This window comes from Filicampus tigris, chromosome 2 (assembly GCF_054856515.1).
Source record: "Filicampus tigris isolate MCC_2025a chromosome 2, RoL_Ftig_1.0, whole genome shotgun sequence".
Taxonomy (NCBI): Eukaryota; Metazoa; Chordata; class Actinopteri; order Syngnathiformes; family Syngnathidae; genus Filicampus; species Filicampus tigris.
In genome coordinates, this window is record NC_141218.1 from 15746475 (window position 1) to 15762792 (window position 16318).

Sequence of the window (16318 nt, forward strand, 5' to 3'; positions counted from 1 at the left end):
GTTTTGAATGAAAAATAAGATTTACGCTCAGTACAGTAATATTGAGTGGTGGTAATAAGCCTTTTTGTTTTTGACTATTTTGCCCCAAATTTTGATCACGTGTGTACCTAACTTTTCATTCAATATCCTGTCATTATCCACTCGTTATTTACATGCCATGGGTGAGCACTGAGCATGGAGGGCAATCGTTTCAGACCACAGGTCGTTTGCCCTGGCAACAGCTACATCCAGAGGCCCTGACTGGGAAAACAGTTCGGGATTACTCCTACAAGCAAAACAACCTCCGCTGTGCAGTGGCGCTGCTGTTGGCTGGTTCACCAGTGGAAGGAGGGCTGTCATGTCGTCCTCCGGTACTCACTGGGTGTTGCCTCCAAGTGGCCATATTTAAAAAGCAGCGTGCGTCTGTGATGAGGAGGGAGACACTTGTGACCATGGCGGCCAGCGAGGTGGACGTTTTCGCTGTGAGTACAAGACCGTCTATCATGCGTGTTGAGTTTTGTCAGGCGAATGTATGTACATGAACAGATGGGGGGGAGGGAGCTTGGTTGAGAATGCGAATGCGCAATGACTCGGTGATAAATGCGGATTTTCTCCTGCGGCTGCACTTAGAGAAATGACGCGCTGTCGTTTCAAAATAGGAGACATCTTATGTGTGCGTGTGTGTGCATACATTTGTGCATCTTGCTCTGGACCTAGCATGCATACTGGAATGCGTTTAGAGGAACTCGTTTGAATGAAACACGGGACATGCAGCGACACAGTTAAGAGGATAAATGGCAGCAGAGTCAAGTGACATGCTTTAACATTCAGCAATTACTCAGCGACTTTTTGAAAAATACTTATGGAAAGCCGTTAGAACACTTATTCCATATCCTTGATGTACAATTTAAAGTCTTTGCTAACTGCTCTTGTCCTCACTGGTTAGACACTTCAGCGCATTAGTGCAACGACTTATTTACACTATTAGCGTGAATTTTGGCCTAGTACTCTGTAATTAAACCTAGAGAAGTAACGTGCACCACTAGTAATATAGTCCAGAATAGGCAAGTATCACACATAGCCTCCTAGACGCCTACTGGTTGCACAAAAATGCCAATGGCTTTTTTGATGCAATGTCAAAGTGCACAAAATTGTCAGAGCACTAGCAGAGGCCTTTTTCATTGTGAAAAAAAACTAGCTAACTGTCTTCATTTATTTTACAAAACACTATTGGTCATTAGATAATTTTAAGAAAACATTAAGATCAAAATGTCTGACAGGATACCTTGTTATTTTAGACACTGTACCACATATACAATTAGAAGGTATCCTGCTTATATTGCATTAAATTGCGCTCTTAAATCATAAACAGCCATATTAGATATTAGACACAGGGGTTGTTTTTTTTTGGGGGGGGGGGCAAAAATGTTTTATAAAATAAATGAAGACAAAGTTCTATTTCTCTTTTTTCTTTTTTTTCTTCTTTTTTTGCTGATCCGAAAAATGACTCAAAATCCGTGACGGATCCGAACCATGACTTATGTGAGCCGTTGAACCACGAATGCTAACCAGTAGAATTGTATATTTTTACGATGGTAATAGAAGCTCACAGTTGTCAACTAGTGCCTCACTAGTAGCATGCAGTTTGTCTACTACTATACCAAAGGTCTCCCTATTGGAGAAAATTGTGGATATATGGAAAGTGGTTTGAGTATTTATTTGATATTCTTGATATATGGCTAAAGATCCATGCACTAGTAAGCTGTTTGTCCTCACTACTAAGACAATTAATCACACTAGCAGAAAAACTGACTTACTAGTAGCCGTGAGTTACAAGTGAGAGAACACTAATGGCAATTTTGGTGTTTCTAGTTGGGTGTAGGCCTACTACTGCATGACGCATACCCGCTAGTTGCGGCTATCAGGGTTAGTGCAGCACTGTAGTTTGCTAATGATGTTTAATTGTTTACTAGTGGGCCATAAGTGGCACCTTGATGTGAAAAACACCCACTACTTTTGTCTAGTGCACCCTAGTCGTTTTACTTGTGTGCTGAATTGTCTTACTAGTGACTTGCTTTAAAGTTAAGCAATGCTCTAAGACTTTGTGACAAATATGAGATTTAAGAGGATTCTTTGCAAATGTGGAATGCTGAACTGCGAGGACTGGGTGTCTGATGGGTACCACCAGGCTAGCAGCTTGGATAGCCTCCCATCCCGTGAAACAACATCGAGATAAAGAGCTCTTTGTATGTGTGTGTTGAAGAGGCCGAGACAGATGAATGTTGTATTGAACACATCCCGGTCCTCAAGCTGAGCCGCTTGAAAATGCCAGATTCTCATCAGCATGGACGAGCACATCTCACTATGGATACAAACGCTGCAGCAGGTCAATTGATAGTCTGTCAATAAACAACATACAAGACGATCAGTTAATCATTCTGTCACAAGTGACCAATTTACAGGTATTTGTTACAGCAAGCCTTTAAGGAATAAAACTATGCAGAATGTTGTCATTTTGGAAATTTGACAGTCTAACTGTTGTAAGAGATGAAACGTTATTTTGTGTTACCTAATGTACAGTTATACTTTATTTAAAAAAACACATTAATAACAGAAAAAGCACAGCAGTGTGGTTTATAAGATTATTTTTTTCCCCAAAACTAAAACTTACAGTGTCAATTCACAATGTCAATAAGATGTACAGTACATTATAAAATGAACCAACATGCATTGCTTTGTGTAGGCTGAAAAAGCAGGATTGTCTGGGACCAACATTCAATCATAGCAAAAAACTGTGATGAGCTGAAATACTTTTCTTTAGTCCAATTTAGTGTCAAATGAAATAGTGTGCCACCATCTAGTGGTTGACAGTGGGATTACAATGAAAACAAATCAGGAGGCAGAACAAAATAGTGACAATTCTGTACAAAACCAAATCTGCAATAGAGCAGCAGAGCTGGGATTCTGTCTATGTGTCGGACCGGTCCATCTATCCGTTACTGACAGACACCTGTTTTGCTGACAATTGATGAATGATGGGGAAATTTTTAGATGGAAAACATAGACGGAAACACCTTTATTTAGAATGAATTTAGAATTTAGAACTTATGAAAGTTTAGTTGGACTCACCGACGGATGGCCGTTTATAATTAGAGGCCCAACCCTCCCACGGAAAAAAAGTGAATGACGGACAATGGAAGGGTACCCACGCTGTAGACGAATGGCAAATAACGGACGCTCAATTTTTAGTAATTTTGAGTCTGTCTGGACCATGAACCCGGAACCTGTAATGGAGCCGGGATAACTGTGCTGTGTTCCATCTCTTCAGAATGAAGACAAACGAACCTTGGAGCTCGGGGGCCACGTGGGCTTTGACAGTCTTCCAGATCAGTTGGTCAGCAAATCAGTCACACAGGGCTTCAGCTTCAACATCCTCTGCATAGGCAAGTAGGGTTTTTACATTTATTTTGTATTACAAAAACATCAACTCACTCCTGTTTTTTCCTTTACATCTGTTCACCACCAGTCTTTTGTTTGTGTGCTTTTCTTATAGGGGAGACAGGGATAGGCAAATCCACCTTAATGAACACACTTTTCAATACGAGGTTTGAAAATGAAGAGGCCAGCCACTATGAGAAGGACGTGCTTCTACGACCACACACGTATGACCTACAGGAGAGCAATGTCAACCTCAAGCTGACCATTGTGCACACTGTTGGCTTTGGGGACCAGATCAACAAAGAAGAAAGGTGATGACGATGTTAAAATGGTAGAGAAAATGTACGGTAATGTGAAAGAAATTTGAACTCTTGTCTTTATGTGACTGCTTGAACAAAAATGATCTTAATAGATGCAGTGAAGAAATAGTGAATGTTTTACCAAAATAAAAACACCTTCCCTATATAATGAATATAAAGAATAATGCTTGCGTTTTTCATTTTTCCTTTGCAGCTATAAACCCATTGTAGAGTATATTGACACTCAATTTGAAACATTTCTTGAAGAGGAGCTAAAAATAAAACGATCCCTGTGCAATTTCCATGACACAAGAATCCACATCTGCCTATATTTCATCGCTCCTAACGGCCACTCCCTCAAGTCTCTCGATCTCGTCACCATGAAGAAGCTCGACAGCAAGGTGATCGCAGAATTCCACGTGTGTTTTTTCCAATTAGTAGAATTTTATTCAGGTTTGTTGTTTGCTCGCAGGTGAACGTCATCCCTGTCATTGCAAAGGCAGACACTGTGTCAAAGAGTGAACTGGACAAGTTAAAGATCAAGATCATGAGCGAGCTGGTCAGCAACGGGGTGCAGATATACCAGTTTCCAACTGAGGATGAGGCTGTGGCTGAAATCAACTCTTCCATGAATGTGGGGCTCTCACACACACAGCCAGCCAGTCAGTCAGCCAGTCAGTCGCTCGCTCACTTATATTCACGCACACGCGCTCTCACATTCCCACTCTCACTCAGTGACCCACACTCTCTTAAACACTGCATGCACGCTCACATGCACGCACACATCAACAATAGATAATACACGTGCAGCAACCTTTTATTAGAATGTGGGACACTGTCTGTCTTACTAGAAGAGCAGTAGACAGATTCATCTTTTATTAGGAGTCCCTTTTATTGGTGGTCGCCCTGGAAGCATAACTGATTTCTCGAGATTCTACAGGATGGAGTCAAAGATGGCAATGCTTATACTAATTTCCTATTATGTTTAAACTTTACAATTCTAAACATCAAATTCAGTCATCACCAAATGAGTGTGATAGTTTTGGGCTAGGTTTAGATGCTGGGAAGAGCCACTAGATGGTGCAGGTTCCTTTGCAAACGAGTCGCCACATCTTTGGGGTAACTACATGAGATAGCACAGTGATTCCTTGGCCCTGGAATTACGTATTTTTAATTGTAATCTTTGCTGCCATAGTATTCTCAAATCGGGGGACTCATTCATCAACGTAGCATAATGACTCAGAATGTGACAGCAGTGGTTTTCATCTTCTACTGCAGACTCACCTGCCATTTGCTGTTGTTGGCAGTGTGGAAGACGTCAAAGTAGGCAATAAAATGGTCAAAGCAAGACTGTACCCTTGGGGAACAGTACAGGGTGAGCCCAACTCAAGCATTGTAAGTCTCCACATGTTGAAAAGTCATTCAAGATTGTGAATTTCTTTCGTACGTCTTTTGTCCCCTAGTGGAGAATGAGAACCATTGTGATTTTGTGAAACTGAGGGAGATGCTGCTGCGTGTGAACATGGAGGATCTTCGTGAACAAACGCACACTCGCCACTATGAGCTCTACCGCCGCTGCAAGCTGGAGGAGATGGGCTTCAAGGACACAGACCCCAACAGCCAGTCGTTCAGGTGAGATAAGGTTAAAACAATGTTGCTACGAGGAAACTATTGTACATTGTCTATCTCTATGGTCTTTTTAAATAGTGGCACTTGGCAGTACTAACGTTTCTTACCTCTGCGAAGGAGGTTACATTTACATTGGCATGGGCTTGTTTTTGTGTTATTTCGTAGTAGGTTTGGGTAATTAATCGAAATGTAGTCATGATTTCGACGTTGGCTTCTCACGATCATAAAAACATTATAATCGAAGGTGATGTGACTTAATATAAGTCCTATGTTGTGAAGGCACCCTAAATGCACCATGTTGCTTGAGAAGCGTGTGACAACAGTTATTATGTTCTCCCAGAGCGTGCTTTAAACTGTTGGTAATGTCAACCCAGTTGGAGTTTACTGTAAAACTAAACACAACAAAAAAAGTTACACACATTGCATATTTTAATTTGAGACATACTTTGTTTTAGAAACATCACCAGTGCTAATGCTAGCTGTCAATGTAAAATCCCATTGAAAGGCTGATAGAAATTAGCATTGCGTTCCAGGAGTGATATTCCTTCAAAAACCAAACACAAGCACTAGTAGCACATAAAGACAGGTTATGTAACAATATTCAAAGGTATATATTCTTCCTAATCTGTAAAAAAAAAAAGTTATATTTATACAGATAAATCACAACTTTCTTCTTCTACTCTTCTTATCTAATATTAAGTGTGTACTCCGTGCACACGTCGCTACACTGCCCCTAAGAGGCCAAGGCAATCACAGCAGGAACAGATTTGTATTTATTGTTTTTTCATTGCTATTATTTGAATATATTATTAATTTGTTACTAATTTATATTCTTGTTGTTCTTTCAAATTATATTTAAAGTTGAGTTTGGTGAGTTGAATAAACACAAAGTTTTGAAATCCTTGAATAATCGTGTTTGTTAATCGCGATTTCAACACCCTTCAATATAGCAATGATTATTTTAATGGTTATTTAATTATTTTCCTTATAATCACCCAGCTCGACTTGTTGTTCTCTCTCAACACTACCACTCTAGTCTATGAATGAATCTTGTGTCATAAATTGATAATGAGTATCACGTAAAATGGAATAAAATTGCCACTACCATGACCTGCAGCCTGCAAGAGACATACGAAGCCAAGAGGAAGGAGTTCATTAGAGAACTGCAACACCAGGAAGAAGGAATGAGGCAGATGTTTGTCAACAAAGTAAAGGAGACCGAAGCAGAGCTGAAAGAAAAGGAAAAAGAGGTGACGGTTAGCATGCATAACACCTCAGGGAACGTATGTCCAATTTTGATTTTGTACTTCTTCTCAAGCTCCACGAAAGGTTTGAGCAGCTCAAACGGCTGCACCAGGAAGAAAAGAAGAACCTGGAGGAGAAACGGCGGGAGCTGGAGGAAGAGATGAATGCTTTCAATAGGAGGAGGGTCGCTGCAGAGACGCTGATGGGCCAGGCTCTCCAAGGTACCTCTCAACCTCTCAAGAAGGACAAGGACAAGAAAAAGTAAGTCCCCCTTTCTTTCAATTTTGGGTGACGCTCATGACATTTGCTTTGAAAAAAAAAAAGTGGCATTTTTTAATTTTTTTGATCTGGAACCGTTGAATAGCTTTCAAGTCGTATAATTTAGAATTCAACACACATTTGTAGGAACAATTGACCTTTGAAGTCAGAGAAAATGATCCAATGTCACATAATTGGTCTGAAAAAATATTAGCTATGTATGACAATTTAAAAAAATCATTATATCTTATTTAGTAGTTGCTAAATCAGAACAAACCGAAGATGAACCAACATCCGGGAACGGATTTTGTTTGACCTTAGAGGTTCCATGGTTGCACATGCTGGGTTAGCCAAATAAGGATACGTGATTAAAGGCTATCATGCAAGCGTGGACAGTGTTCTCCGTGGTAGCCTATGTAGACGGGGCATGATTAATGAGGTAGTGACATCCTCCCAGGAGCCATGTATTGCTCAGATACTGATCCAGGGACAGATTGAGAGTGACACTATGTGCCCAGACACAGTAGGATGTGTCACAGTTTGACACAGCCTGATGCTTCTGTCTCTGCGGGCTGACCTGCCAGACGGTATCAGGCAGGGGCAATTGTGTTTACATACGATTGGTCTCACTGCTGACACGGATGACCTCACACTACCAAATTATTTTGCACAGGAGGACACACCATATGTCAGGAGGAATTATGTGCTGGAAATATACACACCTGATGGTCAAGATTAAAACAGTGAAGCCTTGTAGGGTGTAAGGAAATTAAAGACACAAGTTAATACTCTGTAAACCTGAAATACAGATTACATTGTCCCATCACTTGTCACGTTATCCTTTTGCATTTCAAACCCTGTGTTTGTTTACGTCCCACCATATTTTGTTGTTGTATGTCTTGTCCCTTTTCAGTTGATTTACAGAACAATCATCCAGGGAAACCATGAATGTGTCTGCCATCAGCGTTGGTCAAAGAGACTGGTGATGGTGTGTGAGCCTGAATATGAATGCGCCTGCTGTAATCCACTGTGTACTTACCGATGATAACGCTAGCTTTGCTCAGTGTATTGATGCTGACTCTGCGAGACACATCAAAACAAATCAAAGGACTGTTTTCAATAGTTGGAGCAGTTGTTATTTTATGTTCTTGCCATGAATGGGTGTTTGAAATTTTCATTGGGCTGATCACAATGAACTGATCTTTGAAACCTATGGTATATTTGGTGTATTCATTTTATTATATTCATTTATAGTCTCATAATTGATTAGTTGAACAGTATACAATATCGTTCAGAGTCTAATTAGGAATATTATATTGTGAGCACAAAGCTATACACTACCTGGTCATTACGCACACTTGCACAATGAGATTCAATATAGTGCATAGTAAGTCTACACAGCGCTGTTCAATTGTTAGGTTTTAGTGACATAAAAAAGTAGACCATTATAGTTTTTCAAATCTTTTTCAGAATCAGAATCATCTTTATTGGCCAAGTCTGTTAAAAATACACAAGGAATTCGTCTCTGGTAGTATGAGCTACACGAGTGTTGCATTAACGAGCACCTATGACATAGATGTGACATATAAGTACACAGAGTCTTTAGAATAGACGGGTACTATTTCCTCCACTACTGCAACCTATACAACTCAACAGAAAACCATTTGAAATCTTTGAAATGTATCTTGATCTCATTTTTTATGTCACAAAAAATTGCCTTTGAACAGGGGTTTGTAGACTATTAATATCCACTATAAGTGCAAATATACTGTCAAAACAATTAATTTAATAATTAAACAGTATCAAGTTGAACAAAATACTGTACTATAAATAGCTCATAGTATGGTGGGGTTCCGTTATAAACCACTGCAAACTACAATAATAGGCACATTATTACGGTAATACTTCTCTGAGGGTCACGCTTAAATGTAGTCTTTGAAAAGGCAGAATGTATGTATTGGATCTCTAGACTGTGTAAGTCAGTACCCAATGCAATCTCCAGTAAGTGTATCTCATAACAAAGGCTTCTTACTGCAGCCACTCTTTTTAATACAGAATATGACGCTAGCATTTTAGTGTATTAACAGGTGTGCCTCTAAAAACAATTAGCAAAATAGCATTTTTGGCTTCACTAACAACTAACAAATAACATGCAGTGTGTACAATATATTACTCATGTTTTGTCTTTTCTTCCCATAGCTTCTTTAGTCTTCCTTCTGCGTGTTCCTTAACCTCATCCAGGAATTTGAATTAGAAGACTTTCTAACTACGCCGACACAGTGACAGATGGACAAGCAAGTGTATTATTTTTGATACTTGAATGAGCACTTTTGAGAGAAATGCACTTAAATCGCTGGGAATGAATTGCCAAGTGTCTTCCTTGTATGTTCTACCCTCTGCTATGTAGCATGGATTGTGCATGACATAACCACCTCCCCAAGAATCAAAATTCCTTTAATGGAAAAGTATTATCGTTAGTTTTAAATGTGCCCTTCCTTCATTTCAAATGTACTTTCCGACTGATTACACTGTGAAATAATACATAATACTGTATGTACGTACCAGAAAATGACATGAAATTGTTGGTAACGGTACTAAGTTCTTATTTTTTATATATAATTTAAATGACATCTTATTCAGACTATTATAGGCTTTGCTTAGCATAATCAGCACCTTGTCGTATTAACATTTACAACTGGAAATGTGTATGGTTCACGTTTATGATCTTATGTGATTCAATAAAACAGCTCTGCCATCAATACTGGATAGAAATATGACTATTGAACAACCGTACTGTTAAAAATTTGAAATACTTTTCAACCATGACCTGACACAATGCAAGAACATCACCATCATCAGTAAGTATAAATATGAATAAATATAAGATAAAATGTAAAGTTTATAATGAGGCAGCATATATTGAGCTGTTTTAGAGGATTACTAATGACCTGCCTAATGAATGTACATTTTACGGTGCTTGTGAAGTCAAGTAATTTGCACGCACACACACACACCCACACCCACACACACACACACACACACACGCAAACGCACACGTGATCCATATGTAAGATCAAATGTTTGATTTGTGTTGGCTATTTTATGTAATAAAGACTAACTTTATTGAAATCTACCTCGTTTGGACCGTAATTTGACACCAAAACAGAATTCGCTGCAGCCTAAATGGAAATAGCTGTTTAGTGTTTACAAACAGTGACGGTGGTCGACTGGTTAGCACGTCCGCCTCACAGTTCAGAGGTCGTGGGTTCGATCCCGGCTCCGGCCTCCCTGTGTGGAGTTTGCATGTTCTCCCCGTGCCTGCGTGGGTTTCCTCCGGGTACTCCGGTTTCCTCCCACACTCCAAAAACATGCGTGGATACTCTAAATTGCCCCTAGGTGTGATTGTGAGTGCGGATGTTTGTCTCTGTGTGCCCTGCCATTAGCTGGCAACCAATTCAGGGTGTCCCCTGCCTACTGCCCAAAGACAGCTGGGATAGGCTCCAGCACGCCCCGCGACCCTTGTGAGGATAAGCGGTAATGGATGGATGGATGTTTACAAACAAATTGGCCTGCTTCCAGATTGTTCCAGAAAGCTCCCACTAGGTGTTGATCAAACAAAGTCCATGTTGGAAAAGGGGTCAGCAGTCTTAGCCACGATGACATTTTACTGCACTGAATTTTAACAAATAACGATTTTCAGAGACGTTCGAGCTAGGTCGATAATGATGCAATTGTTAATTATTGTATTGCCCAAAAATCTTCACTTGCAGTAATCAACCTTTAAATTTGGAATGCATGGTCAGATTTAATTGCGTAATCTGTAACCAAGTTTGATGTTGTCGTTTTCGTGTCGATTCTATATTTAAATGTATTATTATTATTATTATTTTACAAAACTACACTGAAATGACCGTATGAAGAAGCGTTCACCAAGTGGCTCTTCCCCCTGTTTAATAAAGGGCGGGTCTTACTTTAGAAAGACGAGGAAATTATCCAATAGAATTACAGAATATTAAACGTCACCATCGGTGACCAATGAACGCTCGCCGTGTTCGGACATGGGCCTGGTTTTAAGGGCTATTAAACTCTGAATCTGTCCTTTTCCCCGTCGCCTTACTCCAAGGGTCGGGGGTGTGCATAGGCAGGTACAAAATCTATGCTTAAAACTTTCTTAAAAGAAAGTTCATACTTACCTTTTTTGGTGTTTTACACCTAATTCACCCGCTTTCACTCCTACGGATTTATTTTTAAACTACCAACGTAACTTGAGCCAAGGTAAGTAAAAGCAGACTTCTTTTTATTTACGAAATCACATTTTTAAACCCATGCCACAAGAAATTGATTAACTCATTTAAACGCACCACGTATGAAGAATGCAAACGATTTTGCCGATCGTTTGTAGCATATTCGTATTCAGTGATAGTTAGCATCCAGCTAACGCTTGTACGTTTAGTTGCTTCGTTATCTACACCCACGACGCAAGTGACTTAACACGGCCGTCACTATATTTTGTTTTTGATACCCAGCTTGAAGTAGTGTTATGTGACCTTGGTGTGTTGTTGTTGTTACCGGGCCTAGTGTTAGCGCTGTTGCTTAGCTTTCTATGTGCAAGGGACATGTCCGGGCATGTTATGAACGGCCTAACTCCCTCACGCCCCCCATTTTTATGAGACTGTGAAACGTTCAACACAACCACCGCTTTTTGACAGAACACCACAGTCTGCGACCTTAAATTGATCCGTTTTAGTTGGTTGGAAGAAACTTATTATAGCTGCTCCCTGTGACGTCTCTGCGTTGATTCGCCCCTCCTTTCTCCAATCCAGTTGAGCCCAGTTTGACAGCTGCTGAGTTGCAAAAGGCCACCAGAATAACTTGACAGTGAAAAGTCTGCAAGAGACCCTACTTTTAAAACAAGCTTGTTATCTCAAGACCTAGCATTCATTTGATCAGATAGCGAGTTGAATAATTGGAAACCTTACACACTGACTAGGTCAGGGGGCGACAATTTTAAATATCAAAAAGCCTTTTCGGCCCAAAAACACCACTGGGAGCCACAAATCCATTTGACCTCGAAAGTGAGGATAAGACTGTATATCTTGTTTTTTTTTAACTGTTTCAACTAGTGTTTCATGTATGAAATCAATTAACTGAACATTTTATTTCTGCATTAACAAAAACATTTTGAGCTGAAATGATTAATCTATAATCGATTATCAATATAATTGACAATTTTGATAGTTGATTACTTGTTTCGAGACCTTGTTTAATTTAGAATAGTCTAAATAGGAATTCCAGCCTCTCAACTGTAAATAGTCTCAAATTTCTGTAGTCCTCCATGGAAGCAGACTTATTTATTGAATCAAAAGAAAACAGTTGTAAATATTTGCTTTTACAATGATGAACACTTTCCTTATTGTCTGACATGTGACAAACCGAAATGTGCATTTTCTGCACTGTCATTTTTGGATGAATAAAACTTGTTTATCTTGAATCAGATTAATTGACAAAATAGTCGCCAGATTAATATTATTAAAATAATCAGTCATTGCGGCCCTAAATGCATTTTCAAATCTGAAAAAGATGCTTGCTTAAACCTTACTTTCAAATAAAATAGTCAATTTCTGTTTGAATCCTCCTAATATTCATTAAGTTAAAGCAGAAAAAAAAAAATCCCCCCCTGGCCTGAATCAGGGCTGTCATCACACGTCTTCATTTTCAAGTTGTTCCTACATATTTTTTACCGTTTTGCACACAGATGATCGACACAGTGACAGCACCTGCAGCATTGCCTTTTGCAGTCCAGCTGAAGGCTTTAACTGATCTGGAGAGCCGCTACCAGCCAAAGCTCAGCGGTTTGAGGATCATTGAGGGCGCTTCTGACAACGGACTGAGGATGACGAGTAGACTGAGGGAGCTGGAAGTGAAGGACTTGCTCACTCTGAGCAGGTTCTTTGGTTTCAGCTCGGATACGTTCTCTCTGGCCATCAGCCTGCTCGACCGCTTCCTCTCGGTCATGAAGGTTTGTGCAATAATGAATTGTCAAGCTTGTTACTGAAATACCTGAATGACGTTCTCACTGTTTTGTCTAGATTCAACCAAAGCACCTGTCTTGCGTGGGTCTCTGCTGCTTCTACATTGCTGTGAAGTCCTCTGAAGAGAATAAGAACATCCCCCTTGCCAACGACCTGATCCGCATCAGTCAGAACCGCTTCACGGTGTCTGACATGATGCGGATGGAGAAGATCATTATGGAGAAACTCAACTGGAAGGTGAAGGCCCCCACTTCCCTCCGCTTCCTCCGCCTCTTTCACAGCTACATCCAGGAGCAGCTTGGTGCAGATAGGTGATGACAAGTTATTTTTAGCTGTCATTATTTAGTAGAATCATTCCAATCATCAGATTCTTAGAAATGTGTATTGTTTTTATACAGCGAGAAGAACCTGAGCCTTGAGAGATTGGAGGCTCAATTGAAAGCTTGTCACTGCTCCTTCGTCTTTTCCAAAATGAAGGTAGGTTTCACTCATTCTGCTATCATGACACGCTAACACCATAAATACAGGCCCCACCTAGTCCTCGATGCCTCTAGTCGCGTCTGGTCTGCTGACCTTAGGCGCCAGGCAGGTACATAGAAGGTGGGGTGAGACGGTTAAAAGATTTATAGTTAAGAATTTTATAAATAACTCGAAAAGGGAGGCCAGAATTGGAGTTATGTGCTCCCTCCTTTGAGCACCAGTTAGGAGGCAAACATTAGCCCTGCCTGCCAATGTAAAAAAAGGTTTATGATATAGTGTCATGGATAATGACTTCTACTCTCTCAAAGTAAGTCTCCTGTCCTCTTCGGATTTATCTCCAGCCTTCTCTGCTTGCCATGGCTCTCCTGTGTCTTGAGGTGGAGGACCATCATGACCCAGAGGAAAGGGACCAACTCTCTGAGGCTCTGGAAAGTTTGCAGAAGCTACTAACTGTAAGTACCAGGTATCTGAACATTTAAGATAATACTGCAGTTAAGTTAAAAAAAAAAAAAAAAAGAAACAAAAACAATATCCTTTTGTTTCTCAACAGATCAGAGATGGCGATCTCGTGTGTGTGCGTGAGTTGGTGGGCAAATGCCTGGCTGAATACGCCAACGCCAAGTGCTCCAGGCCCAACAGCCAGAGACTTCGCTGGACCATTTCGGGAAGAACCGCTCGCCAGTTGAAGCACAGCTACTACAAGATCACTCACCTTCCCACCATACCCGAGTCGGCTTGTTAAACTCTTAGCCGCCATCTTGTTGCCTGACCCCAAATTATTATTTTTTTGCTCCCTGTGATTGGCTTTAACTTGTCAGGTGACTTTGCTCACTTTTTTTTTACTTAAAGATCCTCATCTGTGAGATGGCGTTCTTTAAGTGAAAAGGCTTTTCTCTCTCGCAATAACAAGAAGCAGTAAATTAGCCACAACTCTTCTGCTCAGTTTTCCTTCCGAGGGTGTGTGAGTATGTTCTTGTTTGAATCCGTACCAAGGTGTTTGGTATTTCCTGGAACGGGTTCCTGGTTTTAAGCTAATAAGTATTGAACCACCTAGGTCCTCAGTCCACCATGTGGAAGAGGAGGGAGAAGGATTTTGCGAAACAAAAATATGGAACCAAGAAATCGGGCCCAAAATCCTTAACTTCCACCCTAGGTTGCTAAGCTGTCTTGAATGCACACTCCTACCCAAGGTGATATTTCTTTTTTTGTTAATAAAGTAAATTGAAGGTATTCACACGGTGGTTACGGATGAGTTGTTTTCGCCATTTGATAGATTTATTGGCACAGCGTGAAGTGCCACATGTTCTTTGTGATTTCAGTTGGGAGCACAATGGTACCTTTTTGGTCTCAAATGTGATTTGGAATTTGCATTGCAGTTCCTTTCCTGTTTGTTTGTGTAGTATGACAAGTGTCACTATTAGTTCCAACAAATACATTTCAAAAGGACTGAATACACCATCTACAAATGGACTTGTACCTTTCAATAAAACTTTATTGAAAAGTTGTGTGTGCATTGTTGTTCCAAATTCACCAACACGTGTCAAAAGATAAAATAATTATTACTCTGCTTGATGGGCCCAACTTCTGCCAAATTATTAGTTCTCCAGTGGGAAAAGACTGGCAGAACAGTGACAGACTTATTGACATTGAAACACTTTACATTTTTGGACCTAAAGGTCCTGTGTGCTGTGACATCAACAAAATTGTTCATTTTGGCCAACCTACATCCCCCAATATGGGTTTTTGGTGCAGGTCACTTTTGTAAACTGGAAAAGTCTGGACCACCACCAGCGAAGTTTCCTGAAATCTCTGCACCACTGAAGTCAAATCCAGGATTCTGGAGAGGAGATTTTCAATTCTTATCTGTCAATATTGGAGGGAAAATAAACATCATAAAAATTAGAGCAACGAACCTCTCGCTGAAACCTTTCTAGTGTAAGCTTTCTCTGCATCTGGTCCTGGACCCAAGCATTAGCGCAGTATTCTCCCTCTAACAAAGACGACCAGCAGTTCCCCGCTTCTCGGTTTGTCTTCATCAGCACAATTCGAATTAGACATTTGTCCTCTGGATGAAATAAGTGAAGTGAGACAAGGCATACAAAAGACATCTACATCATACTATAATAAATCACATCCTACCTAGTGTCCATGTTGCCTCATCAGACACAGTTGCACCAAACAATCTGCCCTGTCAAAAGATGTAGAAATTGGAGAGTCAGGAAGGTGGCTGGAATACAATTTACATTTCCTGATCACAGTCCAACAAATTCAATATTTATCTAATAACATAAAAACAGACATTACAACTAAAATACATCATACTCATCAGAGACACGTTTTATTGAATGCATTACGGTGTACAGATTACTACAGATGTTTTGCTGGCTGACTTAATTTGATGTGACCAAGTTGATGACCGTGTAAGGTGAACATCAAATTCGATGGTAAAAAAACAAACATACTGAATTCGAATATATTTTTGACACGCGAATGTGAGCGCTTGATCCAATCAGTCATTCCCAGAATAACATAAGACAACCTTGATTATTTCTGTTCCTTTGACGTTCAACTCGACGTCTCTGGTTCCCAAATGACACTTGATTTCTTTAGCCGACGTCCCGGGGGGCACGTTGACTTCGATGAACACCTCCTCCATGGTTTGACTCCACGAGCCCCAGCTTGTCTGACAGGGAACCAGCCCGCTCCTCTCGTCGAAGTGCACAGACATACCGCTCGCGAGGAATTGATTTCTAATGCAATGAGAAATTGTTTTGTTTTTTTCCAGTAGTGTAATGAATTAACAAATTGAGCAAGTCTTCAATTATTTTTGTTTGTTGTGTTGCCAGTCTTTCCGCAAAAGTTATTCTTCGTCTGACAGCGACGGTGTCATTTCCGGTACTCTGGGTGTGCTAATGCCATCTAGTGTCTATTGACAGCACAGCAAATGTAGTAATGAAT

General features: G+C 40.3%; 3 protein-coding genes across 5 annotated transcripts; 2 read left to right on the top strand and 1 right to left on the bottom strand.

The window, feature by feature from the left end:
* Window positions 1–232: 232 nt before the first annotated feature.
* Window positions 233–9977, top strand: LOC147151577 (septin-8-A-like). Of its 2 annotated transcripts, XR_015085712.1 has the most exons (11): window positions 233–461; window positions 3308–3422; window positions 3533–3728; window positions 3931–4117; window positions 4189–4350; window positions 4995–5091; window positions 5180–5348; window positions 6463–6595; window positions 6664–6851; window positions 7762–7836; window positions 9048–9977. XR_015085712.1 is itself a non-coding variant. In XM_086023631.1 (10 exons), exons 1-10 carry the CDS (start codon window positions 408–410, stop codon window positions 9100–9102), a joined length of 1356 nt encoding a protein of 451 aa, XP_085879757.1. In that variant the 5' UTR covers window positions 234–407; the 3' UTR covers window positions 9103–9977. The 2 variants fall into 2 exon arrangements, 1 of the variants encoding a protein (XP_085879757.1); XM_086023631.1 differs by lacking the exon at window positions 7762–7836 and having other exon boundaries at window positions 234–461.
* A 951-nt stretch (window positions 9978–10928) lies between these two features.
* ccng1 (cyclin G1) lies at window positions 10929–14861 on the top strand. Of its 2 annotated transcripts, none has more exons than XM_086057101.1 (6): window positions 10929–11123; window positions 12604–12867; window positions 12938–13191; window positions 13279–13357; window positions 13702–13823; window positions 13911–14861. In XM_086057101.1, the coding sequence occupies exons 2-6, from the start codon at window positions 12604–12606 to the stop codon at window positions 14044–14046; spliced, it is 855 nt and encodes a 284-aa protein (XP_085913227.1). In that variant the 5' UTR covers window positions 10929–11123; the 3' UTR covers window positions 14047–14861. The 2 variants fall into 2 exon arrangements, with proteins under 2 accessions (XP_085913227.1, XP_085913219.1); XM_086057093.1 differs by having other exon boundaries at window positions 13702–13812.
* Window positions 14832–16288, bottom strand: nudcd2 (NudC domain containing 2). The gene is made up of 4 exons (XM_086057111.1): window positions 15900–16288; window positions 15500–15548; window positions 15274–15425; window positions 14832–15197 (listed from the first exon to the last, which is right to left on the bottom strand). Exons 1-4 carry the CDS (start codon window positions 16086–16088, stop codon window positions 15114–15116), a joined length of 474 nt encoding a protein of 157 aa, XP_085913237.1. The 5' UTR covers window positions 16089–16288; the 3' UTR covers window positions 14832–15113.
* Window positions 16289–16318: the final 30 nt, after the last annotated feature.

What these genes read in the sequence shown, in the direction of transcription:
- LOC147151577 (XM_086023631.1), top strand. Translation starts at nt 408, where the DNA reads ATGAGGAGGGAGACACTTGTGACCATGGCGGCCAGCGAGGTGGACGTT. An exon ending in TGAAGAAGCTCGACAGCAAG is followed by an intron (nt 4,118 to 4,188) that starts GTGATCGCAGAA and finishes GTTTGCTCGCAG; the next exon opens with GTGAACGTCATCCCTGTCAT. An exon ending in CCCAACAGCCAGTCGTTCAG is followed by an intron (nt 5,349 to 6,462) that starts GTGAGATAAGGT and finishes CATGACCTGCAG; the next exon opens with CCTGCAAGAGACATACGAAG.
- ccng1 (XM_086057093.1), top strand. Translation starts at nt 12,604, where the DNA reads ATGATCGACACAGTGACAGCACCTGCAGCATTGCCTTTTGCAGTCCAG. An exon ending in GAGCAGCTTGGTGCAGATAG is followed by an intron (nt 13,192 to 13,278) that starts GTGATGACAAGT and finishes GTTTTTATACAG; the next exon opens with CGAGAAGAACCTGAGCCTTG. An exon ending in TCGTCTTTTCCAAAATGAAG is followed by an intron (nt 13,358 to 13,701) that starts GTAGGTTTCACT and finishes ATTTATCTCCAG; the next exon opens with CCTTCTCTGCTTGCCATGGC.
- nudcd2 (XM_086057111.1), bottom strand. Translation starts at nt 16,088, where the DNA reads ATGTCTGTGCACTTCGACGAGAGGAGCGGGCTGGTTCCCTGTCAGACA. An exon ending in TGAGGCAACATGGACACTAG is followed by an intron (nt 15,426 to 15,499) that starts GTAGGATGTGAT and finishes TATTTCATCCAG; the next exon opens with AGGACAAATGTCTAATTCGA. An exon ending in TAGAAAGGTTTCAGCGAGAG is followed by an intron (nt 15,198 to 15,273) that starts GTTCGTTGCTCT and finishes TCTCCTCTCCAG; the next exon opens with AATCCTGGATTTGACTTCAG.